A 26,089-nucleotide genomic window follows, 5' to 3' on the forward strand; every position below is an offset into this window, starting at 1 on the left:
CAGCTCTGCACCCTACCTTATCCCCAGAAAAAAATGCAGCCCAGCCCATACTGCAGACTCAATAAACACTAACTCAGTTATTGAGCTCAATTCCACGTTCATTTTCCTCTCCTTGTAGGAGGAACTGGATAGTGAATCCAAGGGCACTTGGTGCTAATGCTCAAGACTCCTGAATTCTTAACTCCCATTAGGGAACGATCTGCTATGATCCCTCTGGCGTCTGCCTCAGCTTGCCAGGACTGTTTGAAGACCTCAGTAAGTCATCCCAGCATGCCTGCCCTTCAGACAGCCTCAGGTACAGATGCTGCAGTACAGCTCCTGAAATGCACTCACGCTGTCACTGCTGATGCCACAACCACACTGCAGAGGTCAGCTTTGTATGCCCTGCATAGCCAGAGAAGCCCGTCCAGTCTTCCCTCCCCCTCAGCTATGGACAGGGGAGGCCCCCAACTGATGCAGGGGCACAAGTAGAGGAGCCTGCTCTCATTCATAGAGTGGCTTCCAGGCCAGGTAGTCTGTAGGAAATGAGGCTTCAAGTAGGGCACTGGCTTTCTGGTAACCTTACCTCCCAGTTTCCCACAACATGTTGGGTATGTCCCCTAGAAGCACCCCAGGGGAGAGAGGCAGGCTCACCCCCTCACCACCACGCTCAGATAGAGCCTTCCTCACAGCCCACATTCCCTTTACCCTTTGCACTGCAGCTGCCCAGAGCAGCCTCTGAAAGGTGTGCTCCTTAGATCACTGCACCAGAATCAGTGTAAGCAATGCAAGTTCCCAGGACTCCAGATGAGGGGCCAGTGTAGCTAGTGTGGGCCAGGGGCTTACATTTATGCCAGTTTTATTTACCCTAAACTTTATAAAGTGAAAGTTGGATAACAGAGGTCTTGAATAGTGATTAGAGTGATGAAAATTGCTGTGCATGTTGAATATCAAGCTTAAAAATCAAGTATGCTTTAATACACTTTTTTACTTAATTTAAATCTAGAATAATTAACTTTTCAAACAAACAAGTTTAAAAATAGTCACATACTATTTTACATGGAAAAAAATCAAAACAAAATATTTTGAGAGTTGTTCCAGCCTAGCAGAAAGGCAGGGATGGGGGGGCTCCAGAGGCAGAGTGCTCAGGTCCATACTTAGAACACCCCACCCAGGTACCACTCCAGACAAGAAGCTAGTCTCTTCCCCCATCCATCAAATAACTTCTGAAACTCGTTCTAAGGATCTAAAGCCACAAGAGCAGCGTCATGTTCTACTCAGAACTTGAGAAGTGGTGAGTCCATATTTTCTTTCTCCGCCTCGGGGCTCAGCTGGATCAGAGGAGAGCCCAGGTCAATCAGCTGGAAGAGAGCAGGGATGACAAGGTGAACACCACCACCCATGCTCGCCATCACATGTGCACCTACAGGAGGCTGCGGGGACGAAACCAATCCTACTTGGGCTCAGGGACAGAAAAACAACTCAGCACACTGGAGCAGGAACTATAAAGGACACCCCTAGGCATGTATCTGAGACATTGGAGAGAAAGCTAAACCCTCGGACCCTACAGCCTCCTGAACCGTGGGCAGGGTAGATGTAGTGCTGGAGATACTGTGCTGTCCTGAAGCAGCGGGAGCTCTAGCATGACACCCTGATGGCAACAGGTGATCTTAGGCCAAGGCCACAGCAGGAGTCACAAGGAGACACGGGGCCTAGGAGCCTCAAGGGCCACTGTGCAGGCCAGGACTGGCCCCAGGCTGAAGTCATCATGAATCCCCTGCTGCCTCTCACCTGCCCAAGCTTAGCCTTTAGAGGCTTCCCCACACCGTTTCTATCTGTGTCTGGAGTGTTCATCACCAGGTCGAGCAGGGGCTGGCTGCTGGGTCCCAAAGCCACGTTAGCCTCAGGGGTATTGCTAAAGTCGATGAGAGGGCGGTCAGCCAGGTCTCTGCCTCCTGCTTCAGGAGTGATGGTGAGCTGGTCCAGCCTGATGTCTACGAGAGCCTAGGCAGGGACATGGGGAGAGAAGTCTTAGACCATGCTAGCATCCAGCAACCACCTTGGGAAGCCACAGGCTTTGCCCCCGGCCCTGGGGGCTCATGGCTGAGTAGGCAGTACACCCAGATCTACAGCTAGCGGATGGAGCTGCAGGCCCACTCCCATTCCTGACCCCTGACCCCGACCAGCTCCTTTGCCGAAGACTTCTTCAGCCTAGGGTCTTGAGCCCCTCTTGAGTCTGCTGGAACCAGAGGCCGGTCACAAGGTGAAGGAGAGGAGAGGGAACTGTCAGTCCTCATCCTCACGTTACTCTGTGGCCTCCAGAGCAGCCCCGGGACCCTCCGTGCATTGCAGGCAGTACACGTGGGGTGCATCCACCTCTGCGTACCTCACTGGGGCACCCGTCTTCTCGAGGCTCTGCTTCGTCCTGAGCTGCCGCTATGGTGGAGCCTTGGGAAAGAGGAAAATCACTTTTCTCTGGAGAAAAGCGAAGTGCTTGAGGCACCGAGGAGGGCGGGGAGGAGCTCTCATCTGAGGACAGGCCCCAGCCCGCCTGCCCACCGGCCTTGCTGCCACTCGCCTGCGTCGATCCGGCTCTAGGGGGTAAAAGGGAGCAGGCTCTCGGCAAAAGCATCCTGTGCAGGGGCGCACGGCGCCTGGGCCAGATGCCTGCATGAGTGCCTACCCACAGGACAAGCCCACCTCAGGCCCCGTCTCTGTGCAAGAGGACTGAGTAATTTCCCAGGCTGCTTTCACCCCCAAATTCTATCAGACTGGCTCTGGCTTGTGCATGTCAGCCCTCTTTATGTGTGTGTGTGTGTGTGTGCACCTTTGTCCACATGCTGGGGCCAGCATGGCTTTTCCTGATTCCTAGACATAGCCCCTCTAGGCCTAGGTGAGCCGCCCTCCTGCCTGCCTGCCTGCCTGCCCCTCCCTGCTCTGCCCACCTCACACTAGCGGGTGTGACTGTTATGTGGTGTTTCTCTCTAGACAGTGACCTCAGCACCTAGCAGACCTGTTTGCTCAAAACTGAATTAACTGTGGAAGCCAGCAGTATCCACACATTAGGACGGAATTTTCATTTTTTAAGAGTTTCATAACAACATGGGAAGAAGTCAAGCTCTTCTGGTATTTGCACTTGCACTTACACACACACACACACACACACACACAGCCTGTTTGTGTGCTGGGCCTTCAGCTTCATGTAGCCTTCTATCTTCTCCTCCCTGTTTTCTACACCTCCCCAACACATGAGACTCTTGTGGTCTGATGAACTAGAGACAAACTCATTCAACCTTTGTTCTTTACCTTACGGCAGATCTTTTCCGAGGCTCAGAAGAAAGTCGCCGAGCAGGCACACACAGGGGGGACACCAGAGGCCTGGGCATAGTCTGAGGTGTCATCAGTGGAAGGCCAGGGAGGCTCCGGCTGGCAGGCGTAGGCAAGGTTGACCTCCGTCTTGCACTCATGGGGGTCTTCATGCTGGTTGGCAGGCCTTGCGGAGTGGGCCCAGATGAGCGTCTCACAGGAGTGCTGTGGACAACCCTGGCAAAGACACAGAAGTCTTGCACTCAGGTGCTGAACCAGCTGGAGTCTAGAGGCTGGCCAGTGGCTAACTCGGTGCCAAGCCTAGATTTCAAGAGAAGAGCCAGCCGGGGATCTGGGTGGGCTCTGTTCTTGAGAAGGGGTTCTAGCATGGTTAGGACCAAGGCTGCTGCCAGCCCCATGAGACCCTGGGTAGGCTTCAAGTTCCTCAGCAGGCAGTGACGTCCCTTCCCCCCAGGTAACTAAGATTGTCTCTGCAAATGTGGCTGTGTTCACGCACCGTCCACGGGAGTCAGAAGAGTGAGCATGGCCAGGACACAGACTCAGGAGCCTCTGGCTGCGCAGGTGAACTGAGAGCAAAAGGCACCTGGAGCACGCTCCTTAGGCACTCAGGTCCTTGGCAGTACCAGCCTCTGACTACCAACATCTTGTCCAACTGTGTGTTTGTCGTTCTTAAACAAGAGGCTACATCAAGTCGGTTGATGCCAGCTATGGTCTAAACGTTTGTATAACCTCAAATTCATATGCTGAAGCCTGACTCCCAAGATGATACACAGGAAACTGCCTCTGGGAGGTAAGTCAGAGCCCAGTAAACAGATGAGTGCCCTCATGAAGGAGCCTCCAGACCCTGTTTGCCCTGCCACCATGTGAAGACACGGTAGAGTGCTATCTGTGAACCAAGCATGGCCCCGCATCAGACACTGCGGGTACCTTGATCCCGGACTTCCAGCCTCCAGAACTGTGAGCACTACATTCCTGTTACTTAAATCTTCAGACACCCAGCCTGATGGCACATGCTTGAAGTCCCAGCACTTTGGAGGCTAAGGCAAGAAGCTCAAGTATGAGGCTAGCCTAGGCTACACAGAGTGACTTTCGTTACAAAACAAAACAAAAAATACATTTTGTGTCCTTGTTATAGTAGCCCTAGAGGACTGAACGTTGGAACACTCAAGGACGTATTGCCAACGTGGAGCCCCAGCAGGTTTGGAAGTCACCTACCAGTCCTCTCGTCCCTCACAGACAACTGTGTGCTGAACAAATCTGGGAAAAAACTAAGTAACGAGCTGGAAGACAGGCCCTTGCACAGCCCACATGCAGGCAGGAGAGGCGCTATCAATGGAGTTCCTTCCTCTGCCCAGGGCTGGACCACTGCCCCACCCTTCTCTCTATGGCTGACACTTGCTGCCCCGACACAAGCTCCAGTAAACAAGAATGTCCACAGACGCAGCCTTTACTCAAGTCCTGAAGGCAGGAGATACCTTCTTATTTTCCAAGTAAAGAACCTGAGACAGGCAGAAGAGGCAGGAAGTGGCTGCCTAACTCTGGGGTTTGCATGGGAAGAAAGTGCCTCAGTATGGCCACTGCTCTAAGAGAATGGTCTGGGATCTGACTCCCACCACCACCCTCACCCCCAGCCCCAAAGCACAGTGCAATATCACTTCTGAGGATGAGAAAGCTTAAAGCTATCGAAGGCTGGCTAATGCCCCAGCCAGTTCACGGCAGAACCATTAGAGTAAAGGATGCAGCGAGGACACCTGGGCGTGTACATGCACCTTTAATTCCAGCACATGGGAGGCAGAGGTAGGCCTGGACAAGACTCTACCATAGAAATGAGAAAGAATAGGGTCTGGAGAGATTGCTCGGTGGTTAAGAGCACTGACTGCTCCTACAGAACCCAGGGTTCGAGTCCCAGCACCACATGGTGGCTAATTCCAGGGGATCTGACACCCTCTTCTGACCACTGCAGGCACTGCATGACACGGGTGCACATACACACATGCAGGCAATACACTCACATAAAATAAAATTAAATATTTTGTGGGGATTTGGAGAGATAGCTCAACAGTTAAGAGCACTTGCAGAGGACTGGGGCTCAATTCCATGTACCTACATGGCAGCTAATAACCATCTGTAACTCCAGTTCCAGGGGATTCAATGCCCTCTTCTGACTTTGGTGGGTATTGCACAGCATGGGTACACTTACATGGAAAAATACACTGATACACATGAAAAATAAAATAAAGCTTTTTTTAAAAAAGAAATAAAGTATTTTAAAAAGTAAGAAAAATAGGGGCTGGAGATTGCTCAGTGGTTAAGAGCACTGGCTGTTCTTCCAGAGGACCTGGGTTCAGTTCCCAGCCCCCAGGTGGTAGCTAACAACTGTCTGTTAACTCCAGTTCCAAGGGATCCAATGCCCTCTTCTGGTCTCATAGGCATCGCAGGACACAGCTACCCTTACACACATGCAGGTAAAACACACATACATGTAAAATAAAAATAAGTTAAAAAATAAATAAATAAATAAAAATAAAAAGGCCAGGTGTGGTGGTGCATGCCTTTAATCCCAGCATGTAGGAGGCAGAGGTAGGTGGGTATCTGTGAGATTGAGGCCAGCCAGGTCTACAAAGCCAGTTCCTGAACAGCTGGGGCTGACCCTGTCTCAAAAAGACAAAAAGAGGGAGTTTGAGTCAGGCTGCCATTTCAGGAGTCCTGGGTTCCCAGGAGCCCCGGCTTCCAGGCACCTGTGTTTTGTGTGCTGTAGGCTTCCACTTGACCAGTCATGTGCCATGTTGGGCCTGAGAGCATCCAAGGGACTTTCAGGGTCTTGCACTAGGTCACAGATCAGGAGTCAAACCCAACTTGGAACAACTGTACCACACCATGGTCCCCAAATGTGCACACACCAGTTACCTGGAGAACTTTCAGAATATGCTGGGGTTCTCGGAAGGAAGGAGAGGAGTGGACCCCGTCAGTTACCTGCCAGATGACGTCCAGGACTGCTGCCGCTGTGGCCGTGAGAACTTCGGTGTCACACTGTTTGGCGACTCACCTAAGATCAGGAGAGGAAGCCAGTCAGAAGACAGCCACATGGAAAACCTGTGGAAGGTCTCACTGCCTGGGCGCCCTCTCTGACTGTCTCTGCTTCACCAAGTACAGACTGAAGGTCAGATGGAGCACACAGAGAAAGCTGCACTGGTCCTGGTCCCTTCCCGGGACCCAGCCGAGGCAAGGCCGGGTCTGATGCGGAGAAGCCTCTGTACCGTCCTTTCACTGGCTGCTTTTCAAACAACCAGCAGGCTCATCCCAAGTTTCCTCTGCCAGTCAGGCCACTCCCTGAAGTCATGTGTCCACAAAAAGGACAGCATTGTGTGCATGGGGTCCCAGACAAGCCGCAAAGCCCATGGTGCTTCTCTCCCTAAGCTGTGGCATAGCTCAGTGACATGTCACTTATGTGCTGTGCTACAGGTGGCAAGCATCGGTGTGACAGGTATAAGCAGCTAAGTTCAGGGTGGGGTTGCCAGCCACTAAGCACAGCACAACCCTGATGGCCCACCACAACACTGTCCCTCTACCATGCCTCCCGTGATCCTCAAGAGTCAGTCAAATGTGCCATTGGGTCCCAAAGGGGGCAGGACCTCCACGTACCACCTTGCTGTCTTGGAAGCCATGGGCCAAGGGTCCATCACCAGAGCCCCAGCCACCAAAGGGGCCCTTCTTAGCAGGCACAACAAGGCCAGGCAAAGCTCCAGGCCACCGTCACCACAGCAACACCCTTCTGTCACCAACCACTCTAAGCCTATTGCCTCCCCCAACCCCTCTGCAGTCCTGTCCCTGGCCTGCACCTTCACATTCACACCTGAGAGCTACTTGTGCCTCCACCCTGATCACTTCCCACCCGTGCTTAAAATTGCTCCTGTCAAGGTGACTGGAGTTTTGCCACCCTGCTCCCGGCGTGCTTGGTGCTCCTGGCACCCTTTACTTCACTCTCCTAAGTCACACGCTTCCTTCCTGCCACTCCATGTTCAGAGCTCTTGGTGTCCTGGGACTGCCTTGCTCCCTGGGCCCCACCCATGCAGCCCTGCTGCCTCAGCAGATGCACACAGCAGGGCCACTGACAGTCCCACATCCTCCAGACTTTGACATGGGAGAGAAACATTTTTACATAAACCAATGCTATTTGGGGCTTGCAGTAAGATCTGCTCCACCCCAGTTCTCCCTGCTCTAGCCCTCATTCCCCTTAGAGCTCACACGCCTTTCTGCCACAGGACCGTTGCATCACAATTCCTCTGCCTGCAGTGTTCTCCCTTTGGGTTGCCTAGTGGTTGCCTCCTCCCCAGCTTCCTATCTCAGCTCAGTGTTGCCACTTGACCACCAAAAAGACTTCTTTCCCAATGTACCCACCAGTCACTGATACCATCCTTTCTCAGTTCACGGAACTTAAGATCTGAAAGGATACTTACTTGGCACACCCCTTATCTTTTATTAAATGTAAATTCTGTGAGGCTTGGATGCCTCTCCATAACATCTTTTGTCTCTAAGAAAGGCCTAGCACAAGATGCTCAGTGGAGGGGCTCAATCTTGGTTTGGTTTGGTTTGGTTTGGAGGCAGGGCCTCATTCTGTAGCCCAGGCTAACCTAGAACTCGTGATCCTCCAGCCTCAGCCTCCCTGGTGCTGGTATTACAGGTGGCAGCCACTATGTCTATCTATTTTACTTGTTCCCTCCCTACTTCTGAAAACTTACCAGGAGCAAAAGGAAATGCTATGAATGAGGGGCCGAGGTTGGCCAGCTAAGAGCCCGCAGAGCGTCTGCCACCACGTGCCCGAACCTCACCTTTGAAGACAGAGGTTCTAGTGGACGGACTGCCTGACCACGGCAGCAGGCTACAGAGGCTGCGGCCAGGAAAGCTCAGCTGCAGGCCAGATAAAGGCAAAGGCCAGCAGCCAAGAAAGAAAAAAGTCCTGCACCAAGCCACACTGGTCAACTCCAAACTTCCCAAACATGCAGAGGAGGTCCCCTTGGGAATGCCTGTAAGTTGGTAGGTGCCTTCTCACACTGTTGTTTTTTTTTAATCAAGAATTTTTTTTTTTTTTCCTTTTTTGTCTTTTTGAGACAGGGTCTCCCTGTAGCCCCAGCTGTCCTGGAACTCACTGTGTAGACCAGGCTGGCCTTGAACTCACAAAGATCCGCCTGCCTCTGCCTCCCGAGTGCTGGGATTAAAGACGTGCATCACCATGCCCAGCAAGAATAATTGTTTTTAAAAATATTTTATCTATTATTTTTATCTTACATGTATGAGTGTATTGCCTGCATGTATGTAAGTGCACCCATGTCATGCAGTGCCCATTGAGGTAAAAAAGAAGGCGCTGGATTCTCCTGGAACTGGAGTTATGGACAGTTGTTAGCCACGTGAGTGCTGGGGATCAAACCCAGGTCCTCTGCTAGAGCAGCCAGTTTTACCTGCTGAGCCATCTCTCCAGCCTCCAGGAAAGAATAGTTCTTACGCTGCAATTATAAGATTAATATAATTGATATGAAGGGTTTTTTACCTCTGACTATAGTTTCCTTTGCCTATTTCAAATCTGTTGACATTTCTGCTTATATTAAAATAAAAACAAAAAAAAACAGAAACAAATGGACATGAACACATGGCAAAGTTGTATCCCAAGCTTTTCTTAGGTCATTTTAGCCAAAATAAAAACTTTCAAACCAATGATAGTGCAACTTACAGCAACCCCATGACAGCCTAGATGCTGAGTCATCTTCAAAGTGAAAAATCAGGTCTGCTGGGCTATAGTTTTCCAAATAGTTCTGCCATGGCTGTGTTTGCTCAGTGAGTATGGTCATGTGTGTGGTATGTGCACACGTCTGCGGTGCATGTGCTTTGAGGCCGAGGACCTTATTCCCTTGAGACAGGCTCCCTTCACTGAGTCTGGAGCTTGGCTGGTGGCAGCAAGCCCCAGTGATCCTCTTGTCTCTGCTGCCTACAGGGCTGGGATTACGGGTTCAGGAAGCCAGCCATGCCTGGCTTTTCATTGGGTGCAGGGATCTGAACTCCTCAGCAAGAGTTCTTACCCACTGAGCCATCTTCACAGCCCAGTTCTGCCATTTTCAAACCACTTAATGCCTTTGATGAAAACTTTTTTTTTAAATTTATTTATTGTTTTTATTTTATGTATTGCCTGTGCACCTGTGTCACGCAATGCCCGTGGAGGTCAGAAGAGGCTGTCAAATCCCCTGAGACTGGAGTTATGGATAGCTGTTAGCTACAGTGTGGGTGCTGGGATTCGAACCCAGGTCTTCTGCAAGAATAGCCAGTGTTCTTAACTGCTGAGCCATTTCTCCAGCCCCATGATGAAAACTCTTTAAAGCTTAGCTCTAAGAAGAACTGAAAACCACTCGGTCCACTTTGCTGGAATTTCAGCAGTTCCTCTAACCCCAGCTATTCTACCCCACCACCACATAAAGTGGTGCCTGCAGGTGCCAGCCACTTCCTAGGAAATGATCCAAGAGGCCTAAGAGGAAGGAAAGGAACAAGCCATCTTCCTGGCAGACTAGAAACTCCAATGGAACTGATGAATAATGAGATCTGTGAAACAAGCCAATAAACTTGCCAGGCACAAGAACAATATAAAAAACAAACAGGCCAGGCATCCAGCCATTTGTAAACTAATTCTCGGCACTGCGTTCCCTTTCCATCTCCAACAACCGAGAACTGAGATCTTTGTGTCACCTGTGTTTATGTGCAATGCGTGTAGATGTGTGGCATGCTGTGTATACCAGGCCCACACCCTCAAGGGCGTCCAGTTTACAATAAGTAAATGTTCGCGTACATTAAAACTGTTTGGATTACTAACAGTTAACACGAACCCCAAATGCCTATTTATTCACATGACTGAAGTAAATCTTTTGTAATTTATAATCTGGCTTTAAATTTGTTGGTAAAATAAAGATGGAGATGTCTTCAAAACTGTGAGTCTCCATTAAAGGGATCCACTGAACTCTGTTGATGTCAAGGTCTTGACCAACATTCAAGTATGAAGATGGACCCATCTGTCTCCTTTGGCTTCCGTAGGCACTGCATGACACAGGTGCACTTACATGCTGGCAGTACACTCACACAACAAAATAAATATAAAAAAAAAAATGCATTCTATCTGAACTAGTTTTATTTCTTTCTAGAACAAAGCACATGTTTATAGATATGATAAAATAGATTCTCAGCAGGCAGCTCAATTGCTTTCTTAATCTCCAATCAGAATTTAAGGTTACTAAGAATTAACAATTCTAATTAACGTAGATAATTCTAAATTCAAAGAATATAAGGAAAAAGTTAAGATTTAAAAAAATATATTTTATTATTTTTATTTTATGTATATGAGTGTATTGCCTGCATGTAGGTAACTGCACCCATGTCACGCAGTGCCCTCAAGGACAGAAGAGGCCATCAGATCTCCTGGAACTGGAGTTATGGACAGTTGTTAGCTGCCATGTGGGTTCTAGGATTTGAACCCAGGTCTTCTGCAAGAACAACCAGTGTTCTTAACCGCTGACCCATCTCTCTAGCCTCCCACTCTGCAATTCTTTTAAGCACCTGCTATCTACCTGCCAGACTTTCTGGAGGAGGCAGGTGGATGGGGCAAGGCAGGGAAGGGCAGGATGGTCTTACTGCTGGATGGGACAGTGGCTAGAATCCAAAGGGCTGCGACAGCTAGAATCTGAGGCCCAAAGGACTAGAGAGAAGCCAGACAGAAAAAGAGAATTCTAGAAATCTCAGTGGAATCTCCTGAGTCTGTGACTAAACAGCAGGCAACATAGGGAGAGATGCCTGAGGGTCAAGTCAAGGGCAACTACTAGGGAATGAAGACTAGAGCTCAGAGTCCTGGGAACAGCTGCATTCCAACCAGCCCAAGTGGATGAACAGGCCAGCAGAACACTCAGCAGAGACCTGGGCAGAGCCCCACACTAATGGCAGGACTGAACTGCCCCAGATAACGTCCATTCTAGACCCGCCTGTGGGAGCTGAAACAAGGCGGGAGTGGACAGGCTGGTCTGCACACTCACTGCCTGCCAAACTGGGCTCAGCCCCTTACGGAAAACACAAAACCATGGAGGCAGAATTCCCAGTACCAGGCCAAAGCACTAACCCTCCAGGCAGACTGACGGAAAGCCAGCTTGATATGTAATGACTAAGCTGCTGCAGATCATGGTAAGACGGAGCCATCCAGGAGCAACGACTCATCCAGAGGAATAAACAGGCTCCCAATGGCCTCTCTAAACAACACAGGCAGACAGTGGAGCATGCCCCAGGCAGGATGTCAGAGTAAAAGAGGGCAAGATAACGGCAGCCGCACAAGAACTTGCCAAAACTTTACACTTTCTTCACTCTTAAAAAAAGCGCTGGCCACTCTTGTAGAGGACTCCAGTTCAGTTCCCAGCATTCATGTGGTGGCTAACAACTACCTGTAACTCCAGTGCCATGGAATCTGACACCTTCTTCTGGCTTCTGTGGGCACTGCATGCATGTGTACACTTAACATACGTGCAGACAAAACACTCATACACATAAAATAAAAATAAAAAGAGATTAAAAGATTTGCCAGGCATGGTGGTGCACGCCTTTAATTCTGGCACTTGGGAGGCAGAGGCAGGCGGATCTCTGTGAGTTCAAGGCCAGCCTGGTCTACATAGTGAGTTCCAGGACAGCTGGGGCTACAGGGAGACCCTGTCTCAAAAAGACAAAAAAAAAAAAAAAAAAAAAAATTAAACAATTTAAAAGGCAACAAAATCCATCTAATCCTTCCCAGGGGGAAGGCATCAAAATCCATCTAGTACTTACCAGGAGGAAACGGAGGGATTTTGAATGGATTTACAGGAGTGGACACAACCTTGGTCTTGGAGTTCGGATCGGACTCTTGCCTTCTTATGCTTCCAATTTTATTCAGTTGAAAAGACGGTGAAACAGAGTCAGGGTCCAGCTTAGGTCCTCCCAGGTCCGGGGTCCGGGGTTGGGTGAAAGGAGCTGTGGTGGGGACCTTGGGCTGCTCCGCTGTTGGCTGGGCACCATCAGTCCTACTGGCTTGTCTGTAAGATGCCCTGGAAGGGGCTGCTGGCAAAGCCTGGCGCAGGATGGTGGGTCCTATTTTGCCCAACTTGCTGGTGCTTGACAGAGGCCGGGAGCCACTGGCAGGAATACTTGCCAGTGGTTCACTGGGCTTCGCTGCAAGACAAGACAGTGAAGGCTGGTCACTCAAGCAACACTATTTCCAAACTATGACACCTCCACACACGAGGTATGGCACCTCTAGCCTGTCGACCTAATATCTGACACATGGACATCTGGATGCCCCTTGGGCTCTCATCAAAGGGAGGCTCAGAAGGACGCCTGAGCTGAGCGCTAATTCTCAGCACAGGTGCCATGGCCAGTCTACACAGCAAATGCAGCATGAAGAGGACTTCCTGAAAAGCATGGGGGCCAGAGACCTGCTCAGTAGCTGAGATGAGAGCTGGGGCTGGAGAGCTGCTCAGCGGTTAAGACGGGAGCTGGGGCTGGAGAGATGCTCAGAGATTCAGGGCACTGGCTGCTCTTGCAGAGAACCAGGGTTTGGTTCCCAGCACCCACACGGCAGCTAACTGTCCAAAACTCCAGTTCCAGGGGATCTGACACCCTATTCTGACCTCTGTGGGCACTGCACGACATGGGTACACTTATGCACATGCAGGCAATACAGTCATACACATAATAAAGTATCTTTTTAAAAAGTTAGAAGCAGATGCATTTCCTTGGCCCTACGCATCCTTACCACTAGATGGCAACTTTGGCTAGGTAATATGAATCCCCAGGCCTGAAATACACCCAAAAATCGCAGTGGCCGCATGTTGTGGATGATGTGGGCAGTTCTGTCTTAGCAGCTGTGTCTGGTGATGGGGATACATGGCTGGTGTATGTGTTCGTCTCTGTCCTGGCACTTGGGACTACATGTTCCCCTAACTCCTTACTGGAAGGAAGTATCCAAGGCAGGGGCCATGACAGTCTCTTCTATGTCTGGCACTCAAGCCCAGGGCAAGAACTCCACAGCATCCCATGGGGCCACAGCAAAATGGATGTATCTAGGCCTCACGTGGCTAGCGGAGCGGCTCACCTTTGCCTGCTGCCGGAGACGCACAAGCACTGGATGTAAGGCTCAAAGCAGACCCCGAGGAAGAGGATTTCCTCAAGAGACTAGTGGTACAGCTGGGTGGCTTCAACAGGGACTTCTTCGGCCGCATTGTGACAAAAGATGAAGAAACAGAACCAAGAACTTTATTACCTACACACACACTTATTTCTGCAAAAGTAGAGCTTAAAAATAGTTTTTAGTACTAACTGTCATCTTTACAGAAAAAAGTTAAAGCGATGCAGTCACCCCTCAGACCCCACGGGGAACTACTCTGAGGACCCTGCAGAAACCCAAACCCTCGGATCCTTGAGTCCCTCATGTACAGTGTGGTGTTTACAGCGACTCAGCATATATCCACTATGTACTTTAAATGATCTCCAGATGACTTGTAACTCCCAATTTCATGTAAAAGCTATGTAGGTTGTTACACTGCGTCACTCAATGAAGAGAAGTGTTTGGTACAGTTACAACTCTGCTCACGAATATTTTCAACTTAACTGGTTGAGTCCACAGATGGGGAACCAATGGACTTGGAGGGCAGACGAAGCTTCTCAGAGCACCATTTTGACACCTTCACTTAAGAAATGTATAGGAAGCTAGCCGTAATGCACTTCTGGGGGCCCAACTGTAGGTCCAGCTTTCGGCAACTTTAAGTGACTTAACACACAGCTCAGAGAATCACAGTGAGGACATTAATGCTGAAAAGCAGGGCTCCCCTCCTGCCTCTGAGCTGGGATTTTCCAAAACAGCCACACCTCGTGTCTTCCAAGCCCCTGGACAGGGAATGCCACTGCAGTCATGGGCAAACCCGGAGTGCAGGGCTTCTCAGCCGCACAGCTCCTGAGGGGCAGAGGCCAGCTCAGATCACAACGCCGGGCCTGTCTTCTTTGCTATCATTTCTCCAACTGCCTCTGTGGGTTGTTTGCAACTTTCCTAACTAGATTTGTGTGTGTTCATGTGAAGACGACGACTTGGCTAACACGCCTCCAGTACTGTCAACCCCCCTCCCCACCTTTTTGAGACAGAGTCTCACAGTGTAACTCTGGCTGGTATGTAGTCCAGGCTGGCCTAGAATTCAGAGATCTGCCTACTTCTGCCTCCCTTCCAAATGCTGGGATTAAAGATGTGTGCCATCATGCCTGCCCATCTTTTTGTTTTTGAGACAGAGACTCACTAGCTTGAAGTTCACCAAGTAGGCTAGGCCAGCTGGCCAGCAAGCCCCAGGAATCTAACTGTCTCTGACTCTCCAGTGTGGAGATTAAAAGTGCATGGGACCACACCTGGCTTTTTTTTCTGTTTTGAGATAGCATCTCCCAGTAGCCCAGTTTGCCTAGAATTCACTACACAGACCAGGCTGGCCTCAATCTCACAGAGATCCACTTGCATTTGCCTTCCCAAGTGCTGGGATTAAAGGTGTGTACCACCAGGATGCCTAGTTTTACCATGAGTCTGGAGATCTAACTTAGGTCCCCACAAGCACTTTACCTACTGTCTCTCCACTCCCAACTTGATTTATTCAAGACACACCTCTTGTATTCAAAACTGCCACCTTGTTCCTTGGATGACAGGAGGCAACACCAGCCAACTCACCTTGTTAGGAATGCGGAGAGACCTCTTGCCTGGGCCTGGGTGGCTTCCTCTAGTCAGCAGGCTGGCGGCATCCGGAGCAGTGCTGGGTTTGTCTGGAAGCACATCCCTATGGGATTCCTTTTCATTCAGTTTTATCCTCTGAAGACTAGCCGGTACCTCCTTCTTGGGCTGAAAATGTTAATTTGAAATGTGAGAACTATCTAGTCTAAGGAGGCTCAGAGCTGGTGCCATTTCTCCCAAACACTGCCACACTCAACCCATCTTCTAGTGTGAGAGAAACGTGGCCTCTCACTAAAAGGGGGGGTGGGGTGCGGCAGGTGCTTGCAGGAGAGAGAGCTCTAGGCTCCTCCTGAGGCCCACACTTGCGGGGAGGGGTGTCAATGAGACTCCAGCCACACACGTTCTAAATGCTGTAGGGAGCGGTCTGTTCATTGCATAGCTGCCCTCTACCACTGAAATGGCTCAACCGCCCTATGGCTTTGTGTCTAGTGCCAAAGCCCCATACTCTGACCTGCCAAGTCAAGTCAAGAAATATGCTGACATATTTAGGGACAAGGGTGTCCACGGAACTGCTCCAAGTACACAGACAGTCCAGGGCAGCAGCCAGCAGTCACCCAGTCATGAGGGTGCAGCAGTAATGACTTTCTTCTACAGCATTTTAAAAACTAAGATATGCTTCATATGACATAACTCTCGCCCAGTGGCTTTTAGTATATTCCTGTGCTGGGAACCCATCCCACAAGGTAATTTTAGAACATTTCCCACTAAAACAAACTCACAGCCATTAGCAGTCACTGCCTGCCCCGCCAACTCCCCAGCCCAAGACAGCCACCTGCCTACACCCCACAGCTGGCTTCACTAATGGAGTCACACAGTACTAACCTCTTGTGTTTTCAAAGGTCATCGTGTGGGCATTGTTACGGCAATACCTTTTACTGGGAAAACCATCCCATTATTTGGTTGTGCCCCACTTTATCCATCTAGTCATCACTTAATGGGCATCTGAGTTGGCTCAACTTTTTGGTAGTCATGAACATTTGTGTTGAGTCGACGCAGTGTCCTGGTGTCCTGCCTGGTGTTCTGAACGTGATGTACCTGTCTTTTCCTACACAAATCCTGCCTGTGTGCACTTCATGCACAAATCCTGTTCCACATCCACATGTGCTGCACACAAATCCCATCCTGAACATCCCGATCTCAGGAAGGGAACATGTGAAGTCAAGAAGGGGTTACAGCTAGGAAAGGGGGGTGTCTAGGGCCTCCCCTCCCAACAACCCCTCAGAGCCACTCCCTTTCATTGCAACCCACAATATGGCAGAGTTGAGGCAGGGCAGAAGGCCCAGTGTGACACTACCTCACCTGGCTACCTGGTGCCTCTCCTCTTCTGGAAACCCCTCCCCTCCACCAGCCCCAAAGCTCAGAACAGGCAAACCTGAAAGCAAGCCATCTCTAACACCTGCCCTTTGCTGACCCCCACCAAGCCTTCGGTACCCTGAGTTTCCCAGTTGCTGACTGTAAACTCATCACCTGCTACTTCCCTGATGGCTTGGCTCAGGCAATGCCTGGGCAGAAAGAAGCATAAAGTCACTGCCCCAGAGCACAACCAGTGGCCATCCCAGAGCAAGGCTTAGCAAAAGAGGGTGGGCGGCTGGCCACTGCGGCAACACAAGATGAGTGGCTATCACAGAACAGAACATGGGAGGAGTTCTAAAGCAGGCACCGGCCACTCACTTCCAAGCCCACCCCAGGCAGCTCCCCACTCCCTGAATCGGTCCACTCCAGGGCTCCCCTATACCCTCCCACAAGGCCTCGACGGCAGGGTGTGAGCTGAGAGGGGAGAGGCAGGAAGTTGGTGTGCCCAGGAAACTGCTGTGCACTTTACCTTCTCTGTGGCCAGGGGAAGGTGCCTCCCTCTCACGGGCCTCCCACAAGGCCTCCACGGCAGGGTGTGAGCTGAGAGGGGAGAGGCAGGAAGTTGGTGTGCACTTTACCTTCTCTGTGGCCAGGGGAAGGTGCCTCCCTCTCACGGGCAAAGCTCGGGGTGGCTGTAGCTTGCTGGCAATCCTCTTCTGAGGACCAGCTTGATTTGGAGGCTGAGAGGAACACGGCTGCCCTGGGTTGTTCTGGGTCGGTACAGGGCCAGTTGGGACAGGGCCAGCCAGGGCAGGGGCACTGGGCAGGGCTGGGGAGGAGGCCAGGAGCAGGGGCTCCCCTGAGGGAGGCTGATCCCCCGAGAGCTGTGGCACCGTCAAGGGGCTGCCTGACAGGCAGAATGTCTCTCTTTTAAGTAACATGGGGCTTTTTTCCACTTTCTGTTCTTTTTCAAAGAGACTTATTTTTAATTTCGAGTCCTGGATGAATCTCTCCGTGCCCTGGTTCCCAGCATTTCCGGGCTTGGTAGCCTGGGCCACCTCTCTTCGGCTGTGGCTTTCTATCTGTAAGGCCAGTAAGTGGGCTTCTTTGTACACCTCCACGAACTTCTCCCCAGTGAGAGGGCTCCAGGTACATGGGCTGCCAGAGGCTGCTGCAGAAGGCTGCTCGGGAATCTGATGATTTAATTCCAAGCCAGCAGCAATGCATCTTTCTTTATGCCCAACAGGTCCAAAAAAGACTTCATCATCCTCATTTGCACTGATTTAAAGAAAGAGTATGAAGGATGGGTAATGCTGGCACCCAAATGAAGGGCTCCACTGAACGTGGCTGTGCCCAGGACAAGGGAAGAAAGAAAATCACTTACCTCAAAGAAGACAAGGAGAGATCGAAGTCAAACTTTTCATCAGCCAAAAGAAGAATGTCTTGGGGAGACGGGGAGGAAGAACATCCACATTACTTTAGGGTAGGATGAGACCGAGGAAACATAACCAGTGTCCACAGATTTCACAGCTACAGTAAAAGACTGCTGTTCTAACGTAATCACATTTTCACAGGCAACACTGCAATACACCCTATTTTCCACTTTCATTTCACAGTTCCATGAGCCATTCTGTCTGCTGCCCTACCTCTAAGATACAGAACCTCACTTCTGGAATATCCACAGACCATCCCAAGAGTTCCCAAGAAGGCTGTCACCTTCAGGCACCAGATATTCACAGAAGGCCACCTACCTCTGCTCCTCAGGAATTAAATTCCCCTTTGTAAACAAGATACCAATCATCCTTCAACAGTGAGCCCAGGCTTATTCAAACGCAGAGACTCAGTATCTGTGGCCCATGATCCTTCCTTGTCCACGTAAAACTGCACTGTCCCTCACCCTGCCCATATTTCCATCATAGCCTTTTTGCCCATGCCACAAGAGGGAACCCATGTTTGGTACTGCAAATTAGGACAAAAACCCATGCACGGGGGAGGCTGTAGGCTCTAGTGGGGAAGCCACTGTTGTTGTTTTGTTACATGGTTATGACACACCTGTTAAATTGCCTTCTAAACATTCATGTTTGTTCCCATAGATTACTGTTGTTGTAAGCCTCAGTCAGAGAAACTCCTTTTAGCAGTGAGCAGCAGTTAATACACTATTAAGTCTCACAACTGGTTAGTGAAGACATAATTGTTACTGTGGCACAGTGACCCAATGCTCAGCCATGAAAGGGAGAAAATAACTGTAACCTGTGTCAACCCTCCAAGGCTCAGGAACATCACAGAAAGAATGTAAAGGGCTGGCAAGATGGCTCAGCAAGTCAAGGCACTTGCCACCAAGCCTGATGGCTGGAGTTTAATCCCTGACCCACATGGTGGACAGAGAGAGAACTGACTCCTGCAAGTGGTCCTCTGACCTCCATACATGCACCATAGCACGTATGCACCCCCCCCACACACACATACACACTAAATAAATGTAAATTTTTTAAAAAATTTCAAAACAATTTAAGAGCCAGTGCTGGGGTAAGTGTAGTACGCTGTCCTCTGGACATGACAAAGCCATTGCCACTCTGATATCACAGCAACTGGCACCCATTAATTGTGGAGTGGGGGAGACCCCTCTGAAGATATGTAAGTGGTTTACAATTGCAGGAGGGAGGCGGGAGACTCATAGCTACCTACAAGCTGCTCGTGGTCCTGTAAGTGACCCGCACTCCAATTACATTCACTGGCTCACGAAGCCAGGGTTACATGGACTTGCCTCTGTGGCCTGCTGTCTCCCTCTATTTGGGGGGCCTAGAACACCGCCCCCAACATGCCTGAACATGTCGCCGGAATGGAAAGGGCTTACCTCCCTTCTTAGCAGCATCCATCTTCGCCTCTCGGGTCCGGCTGCGCCCTCCGTCCATGGAGCGACTGTCAGGGGTCTGCTGTAGAGAGGAAGGGGACCAGGAGTTGAGGGGACAGACCAGGCCCAGCTGTTTCCACCTGGACTCACGGTGCGACCCCACAACACACGCTGCGGAGGGCCCGTCGGAGTGATGAAGGCTGCGGTACCAGGGACCCCAGGGACCGGCGCCCTGAAACCCGGTGGGCAACGGACTCCAGCGACCAGCTGTAGAGGTGGGCCCATCGCCCTAGCCCGCCCCCGGCCCCCATCCTCGCATCCCCCCGTCCCCCCCGTGCCCCTTCTTCGCTCTTTCCAGACAGAAGATGGTCAGACAGGATGGTTAGACAGAGGAGGGTCAGACAGAGGAGCATCAGACAGAAGATGGTCAGACAGGATGGTTAGACAGAGGAGGGTCAGACAGAGGAGCATCAGACAGAAGATGGTCAGACAGGATGGTTAGACAGAGGAGGGTCAGACAGAGGAGCATCAGACAGAAGATGGTCAGACAGGATGGTTAGACAGAGGAGGGTCAGACAGAGGAGCATCAGACAGAAGATGGTCAGACAGGATGGTTAGACAGAGGAGGGTCAGACAGAGGAGCATCAGACAGAAGATGGTCAGACAGGATGGTTAGACAGAGGTAGGTCAGACAGAGGAGGGTCAGACAGAGGAGCGTCAGACAGAAGATGGTCAGACAAGATGGTTAGACAGAGGTGGGTCAGACAGCGGTGGGTCAGACAGGAGGGTAAGACAGAAGATGGTCAGACAGGAGGGTCAGACAGAGGAGCGTCAGACAGGATGGTTAGACAGCGGTGGGTCAGACAGGAGGGTCAGACAGAAGATGGTCAGACAGAGGGTCTGAGACAGGAGGGTCAGACAGGAGGGTCAGACAGAGGAGGGTCAGACAGGAGGGTCAGACAGAGGGGGGTCAGACAGGAGGGTCAGACAGAAGATGGTCAGACAGGATGGTTAGACAGAGGAGGGTCAGACAGAGGAGCATCAGACAGAAGATGGTCAGACAGGATGGTTAGACAGAGGTAGGTCAGACAGAGGAGGGTCAGACAGAGGAGCGTCAGACAGAAGATGGTCAGACAAGATGGTTAGACAGAGGTGGGTCAGACAGCGGTGGGTCAGACAGGAGGGTAAGACAGAAGATGGTCAGACAGGAGGGTCAGACAGAGGAGCGTCAGACAGAAGATGGTCAGACAAGATGGTTAGACAGAGGTGGGTCAGACAGCGGTGGGTCAGACAGGAGGGTCAGACAGAGGAGGGTCAGACAGGAGCGTCAGACAGAAGATGGTCAGACAGGAGGGTCAGACAGAGGAGGGTCAGTAGAAGATGGTCAGACAGGATGGTTAGACAGAGGAGGGTCAGACAGAGGAGCATCAGACAGAAGATGGTCAGACAGGATGGTTAGACAGAGGTAGGTCAGACAGAGGAGGGTCAGTCAGACAGGAGGGTCAGACAGAAGATGGTCAGACAGGATGGTTAGACAGAGGGGCTGGTCTTCAACCCTGAGAGATTCACTTGCCTCTGCCTCTCCAGTGCTGGGATTAAAGGCATGCAGCCACCACACTTGACTTTGACAATGTTGTTAATTACGTGTATGTATGTATATATGCCATGTGCCTGTGACTGTAGGTGCCCACTGCTGCCAGAGGTATCAGATTACCCTCGAGCTGGAGCTCCACCTGGAGCTGCTGGACCAGGGTGCCTGGAAACAAACTCAGATCCTCTGAAGAGCACTGTGATCTCTTAACCACTGAGCCATCTCTTTGGCCACATTTATCAACATTTTAAATACAGGCAGGAGCTGACCCTGTACCTGCACAGCTTACCTGGCTTCCCTACCCTGGGAGGAAGCAGGTGAGGTTATATGAGGGGAGAGCCCCCAAGGCAGGAGCAGATCTGTGGTTGATGGCAGAGTACAGCCCGGACAGTGTCCTGCAGGGAGGAGGGATCTTTAGGGGAGGGGAGAGCCATTCCACTGTAAGCCCTAACTCAAGACCAGTTTGGGCCGTTCAGTGTCTCAAAACCGGAAGAAAACGAAAGAATAAAATTGGGAGATGTAGCTCAGCGGTACAGGCCTTGACTACCGTGCATGAGGCTCAGGGCTCAATCCCCAGCAAAGGGAGGGAAAATGACCACTATCTCAGGACTCCCCATGCCTCCTAAGGGGCTCATGTCCCAGAAAAGGGGCCCAAGTAGGGGACAGGCTGGACCAGGGAAGCCCAGCTTTGCCGGCGCTCTGACCCGCCTCCCCGGGCTTCGTCATATGGCAAAGTGAATACCAAGGCTCACGTCCCAGAAGGTGGAGTTCAGGAGCCCAGAGCAGGGGAGGATGTGGATTTTCCTGCACGGAGCCCCAGGCTGGGTACTCCCGGCCTGGAGGCGGGCCAGGTCCCTGCAGGGCACAAGGCAAGTGCTTCCAAAGCCACCAGTGAGCAAGCAGGACAGCGTCCCGCCCACTCCCCGCCTACGCCCCGCCTCCTTCCTCCCTCCACACTTAGCACTCAGGCTCCTACCCACAAGGCCTCCGGACACTGCAGATCCCTGCCCAGGTAGTCCTCACCCCGTAAAGCAATGCAAAGCTGCACAATGTCACTGAGAGACTGCCAGGTATGCGCTCCCCTCGACTGGGTCCTCCTTACCCCCCTTGGCTTGGCCCTGCGTGGTGAAGCAGGATGTGCCTGCAGGGCGCCTGAGTCAGAGGGGACCTGTGCATCCTCAGCAGCACTTGGAGGGGACTATGGGGTGGTCCCCACCAAGGGACACCAGCAGGGCCTGTCAGGGTTGCGGGGAGCCCCCAAGACCTTCTCCAAAATCTGTTTACTGGGCTTAGGGCCGGCGAGCTTCTCCTTTGAAGCCACCCAAGGCTGGGACCTTGAGCCCATTTTGCAGATGAGATGATGGTCAGAGGGGTGAGGCAACTGGACTGAAGCCACCTCATTTCCTGGTCTTGAGAGATGTAGCCCCTTTCTGGCCAGGACTAAAGTGCATGTCCTCTGCAACTGGGAGTCATGGGCACAGTGCCCCTGCCTTAGCAGGTCATTGAGGGCAGCCATTACAATCTGAAGGCATCAGGTTTACTACCTAAAGGCTTGGTCTGAAGATGAGAGGAGGGATTTGTTGTTGGTAGGTGGTGCCCACCTTGCCAGACAGGTGACAAGCCTAATATCCTTCAAGATACACCTTAGCACACTAATCCCCTCCTCTGGGGGCCAGGCCTTCCATCCTCTCCTGATGACTGGGACTTAATTTATTGTCTGTCCTTGAGATGACACTTGATGTCACCCCACTGGGCTTCCCATAGGACCAATTTACAGAGGGGCAACCAAGGGTTTGGGGCTCATCAGAATAAGGCCCTGGTATTCCTTTCCTGCTGTGCAGGCCTGGAAGGATGCTGGTCTCCCACTCTCCACCACAAGTAATGAAGCCTGCAAGTTGTTTGATGCCACCTTGACCCAGGTATGCCTGCTGAGAGACAGCTCACCCTCTGCCCATCCCCAGCAGTCCCTTTCCCAAGGTCCTCAGTGTGAGGTGGGCAGCAGTGAATGCCCCAAAGGGGGCTGAGAGTGCTCAGCCTCCACAAATACCCCACTGCTGAGGTAAGTGGCCTGCTGTGGGTTTGCTGGGGCCTTGGCCATGAGTACATGGGATCCTGGGGCTCACCTGGCTTTAGCCAGGCCAAGACCTTCTATGCAATTCTAGGCACTTCCACACCTGTGAAGGATCCTGTAATTCCTGAACTTGGCAGCTCAAGTGTGGTTGGGGGGTATCAGCGTTGGCTATGCCTTGGCCCTTCTGAGCCCCACCTGCCTTGCTGAGTGACTTCACTGGGTCTTTGGATCTGCCTGTCTGCTCTGTGTCTACCACCAGCCCACTTGCCCTGCCTGCACCTTGTTGACCCCACACCCCACATTCCTTGATTCAGCAGCAACCATCGGCATTTAAAAATAAGATTTGAAACAGACACACCAGTCTGTGAAAAATCTGATGAAATTAAAGTAAATTTACCCTTTAGCCTTCGAGTGTCTAACTCTACAATGAACACCTAATGTAGTCTTTTTATGTCTTACACAGTAGTCCAGGCTGGTCTATAATTTACTGCAAGCCTCCTGAATCAGCCTGCTGATTGCTGGGATTATGTGTGTGAGCCACCACACGCTGCTTCCTGTGGTGACTTTTTTTTTGGTCTTTTTGAGACAGGGTTTCCATGTAGACCAAACTGACCTGGAACTCACTGTGTAGACCAGGCTGATCTTGAACTCACAGAGATCCACCGGGCTCTGCCTCCCAAGTGCTGGGCCTTTTGGGACTAAAGGCAGCTCCTGTGGTGATTTTTAAGAGAAAGGAAGCAGGAATTGCCAGAGAGACTCCATGACTTCCTTTCTGCTAAACGAAGGGACATACAAGAGGTAGGGTGGTGCACACGTTTAATCTCAGCCCTGGGGAGGCAGAGGCAGGAGGCTCTCTCAAGATAGGCCAGCCTGATCTCCAGGCAGACTGAGACTAGGGAGACACTTTAGAAAAAACAAAACAGAACAAAAACAAAGAAGCAGAACACCAGCCCACCTGCCCTGCCTGCACCTTGTTGACCCCACACACCACATTCCTTAATTCAGCAGCAACCATCAGCATTTAAAAAAGATTTGAAATAGAAATACCAGTCTATCAAACACAAGATGATATTAAAGTAAATTTACCTTTCAGTCTTCGAGTCTCTAACTCTACAGTGACCAACAACTTTGGTCTTTTTGTGTCTCACACAGTAGCCCAGGCTGGCCTATAATTACAGCAAGTCTCCTGCCTCAGCCTCCTGATTGTTGGGATTACAGGTGTGAGCCGCCACCCCCTGCTTCCTGTATTTTTAAGGAAACACAGCAAGAATTGTGTGAGAGACTCCAAGGTTTCCTTTGAGGTTAAAGAAAGGGACATATGGCAGGTCACCTTTTGGGAGGGACCCACCTTTCATTAATTCTTGTTGGGTGGTGAGCATCACCAGTACCTAGGAGGGGTCCTCCAGGCATGGGTATTGAATCTCTTCCTAGAAGATCAACTAAGTTCTCCTCTCTTTGATTTGGAGTCCATAAAATGCTCAGTATTCCAGAAAGAAAAACTATCCAGGCCTGGGAGCATGGCTCAGAGGAAGAGGCTCTTTGGCAGCTCCTCCTCCCCGATCTGCATTTAGATACATGCCTTCCTTAATATGATCTCAGGGCTCTGCAGGACAGATGTGTTTCACATTTCTTATTTCAGTTTGTGACATGGACCAATGACTCGAGTCTTGGTGGCCTAGAGGGCTGCCTCGCAAAGCTCAAAGCAGCGGATCCTACTTTTGGTGAGTAGACCTCTCCCTGGGTGGAAGAGCCCAGCACACACACCCAAAGCCTCTCCTCCCCTGACTGCAGGCACTCTGTAGGGCTGGGGAGGGCAGGTTGAGGGCAGTGCTGGGCTGACACTGACTCAGAGGAGGGACCATGACAGCTCCCTCTGTGTTTCAAGCAACGGCTGCTCCTATGGGGACACAGTTACATAGAAGACTCCAGATCTTGTCTCTCATTGCCCTCAGTTCTACCTAAGACACTGACTCCATTTCTCAGATGTGGAAACAGGTTCGGTGAGGGTAAAGACACATGCCCAGAAATGTCTGGATCTAAAGCACAGGCCCAAGAAGCAAGGGGACAACTTCTGAAGCCTCTGTCAGGGGACTAGGGAGGCTCCTCAGAGCCACTAGGGCTGAGGGCAGGAGTAGGGGAGGGGCATCCTGGCACAAGGGCAAGTCTTGCAAGTCTCAGGCTGGGGGAAGTCAGCCCAACGCATTCTAGAGCTCTGAGTGAGAGGCCAAGTGTGAGGAGAGGTTCCAAGGTTAGACAACCGAGAAGAGGAGAATGGAAGTGGGGCAGCTCCTGCTGCAGCTTGGCCCAGCCAAAGCCAGGGGCCTCAGCTGCCCTGGGAGGACAGAACGGCCAAAGAATCAGGAAGTGTAGCCACAGGGGCAGCTAGTGGCCAGCATGGGCTCAGGCTAGGAGCAGGGCCCCATGCCAGGAGAAGGAGGTGTCTTAGTACTGTGCTTGGGTGTTTGGTTCCAAGCCAGGACCAGTGACTGAGTTCCACACAGCAGGAAACACCCAGCCTCTCTAAAGATGGCTGTGGGAAGCCTCGGTAGAACCTGGGATCTCATACCTTCTGCAAGGACCACCCAGCCCACCATCAGCATGTTAGGTTGGCGAGTCAGGATCACACGTCTGTATCTTGTCGACCCGGTTCCCTGAAGAGCATCCACTGAGCACCCCCAGGAGGCCTCGGCTGGCTATTGGGATGTTTCCAGCCCATGAGCCCCCAAGCAGCCTCTGTCAGCCTCATAAGGGCAGAGGGAATTACTGCAGACATCAGGGCTTACCAGAACGCCCTGTTAGAAAAACAGCCATGGGTACTTGGATCCTTAGAGGGTTCTGCTCCTCCACTGCCCACCGAAGGCCAGGGCTGAGCCTGGGGTTTGGTGGGGCCCCTCCTCAGTGAACCTGCACCCAGCCTGGCAGGTTTTGTTGGGATGCCTGTTTCACAGAAGGGGCCCCAGCCAGGCTGGGCTCAGCCACAGCTGTTTCCCATCCTCCTGGCAGCCATGGGCCATGCCATCTCTAATGGCCTCGTACTCGTTGGCACCGGAAGCTCTGTGAAGCTGGACAAAGAGCTGGACCGGGCTGTGAAGACGATGGTGGAGGTTTCCAGAGCCCAGCCGCTGACACCTCGGGAGCAGCTGCATGTGTCTGCAGTGGAGATGTTTGCCA

General features: G+C 51.4%; 2 protein-coding genes across 4 annotated transcripts in view; one reads left to right on the forward strand and one right to left on the reverse strand.

The window, feature by feature from the left end:
• Window positions 1-918: 918 nt before the first annotated feature.
• Window positions 919-19,549, reverse strand: Gtse1 (G2 and S-phase expressed 1). Of its 3 annotated transcripts, none has more exons than XM_029569174.1 (11): window positions 19,260-19,549; window positions 17,790-17,847; window positions 17,044-17,683; window positions 15,053-15,220; window positions 13,445-13,556; window positions 12,142-12,522; window positions 6,280-6,352; window positions 3,286-3,522; window positions 2,366-2,573; window positions 1,771-1,983; window positions 919-1,340 (listed from the first exon to the last, which is right to left on the reverse strand). In XM_029569174.1, the coding sequence occupies exons 1-11, from the start codon at window positions 19,315-19,317 to the stop codon at window positions 1,257-1,259; spliced, it is 2,232 nt and encodes a 743-aa protein (XP_029425034.1). In that variant the 5' UTR covers window positions 19,318-19,549; the 3' UTR covers window positions 919-1,256. The 3 variants fall into 3 exon arrangements, with proteins under 3 accessions (XP_029425034.1, XP_029425033.1, XP_029425035.1); XM_029569173.1 differs by having other exon boundaries at window positions 13,445-13,559; XM_029569175.1 differs by lacking the exon at window positions 919-1,340 and having other exon boundaries at window positions 1,842-1,983; window positions 2,366-2,427; window positions 13,445-13,559.
• A 2,226-nt stretch (window positions 19,550-21,775) lies between these two features.
• Window positions 21,776-26,089, forward strand: part of LOC103743501 (tetratricopeptide repeat protein 38) — a gene marked incomplete in the record, with an annotated part of 24,255 nt that continues 19,941 nt past the window's right edge. Inside the window, 4 exon segments of the mRNA XM_029569162.1 lie at window positions 21,776-21,917; window positions 22,689-22,766; window positions 24,558-24,639; window positions 25,922-26,089. Of these exon segments, the coding sequence (XP_029425022.1) occupies window positions 21,882-21,917; window positions 22,689-22,766; window positions 24,558-24,639; window positions 25,922-26,089 (364 nt within the window).

The sequence above is a fragment of the Nannospalax galili genome, unplaced genomic scaffold (genome assembly GCF_000622305.1).
Source record: "Nannospalax galili isolate Female #2095 unplaced genomic scaffold, S.galili_v1.0 scaffold180, whole genome shotgun sequence".
NCBI lineage: Eukaryota > Metazoa > Chordata > Mammalia > Rodentia > Spalacidae > Nannospalax > Nannospalax galili.

What these genes read in the sequence shown, in the direction of transcription:
- Gtse1 (XM_029569173.1), bottom strand. Translation starts at nt 19,317, where the DNA reads ATGGACGGAGGGCGCAGCCGGACCCGAGAGGCGAAGATGGATGCTGCT. An exon ending in TTCCCCTGGCCACAGAGAAG is followed by an intron (nt 15,221 to 17,043) that starts GTAAAGTGCACA and finishes TAACATTTTCAG; the next exon opens with CCCAAGAAGGAGGTACCGGC. An exon ending in GTCTCCGGCAGCAGGCAAAG is followed by an intron (nt 12,523 to 13,444) that starts GTGAGCCGCTCC and finishes CTTGTCTTGCAG; the next exon opens with CGAAGCCCAGTGAACCACTG.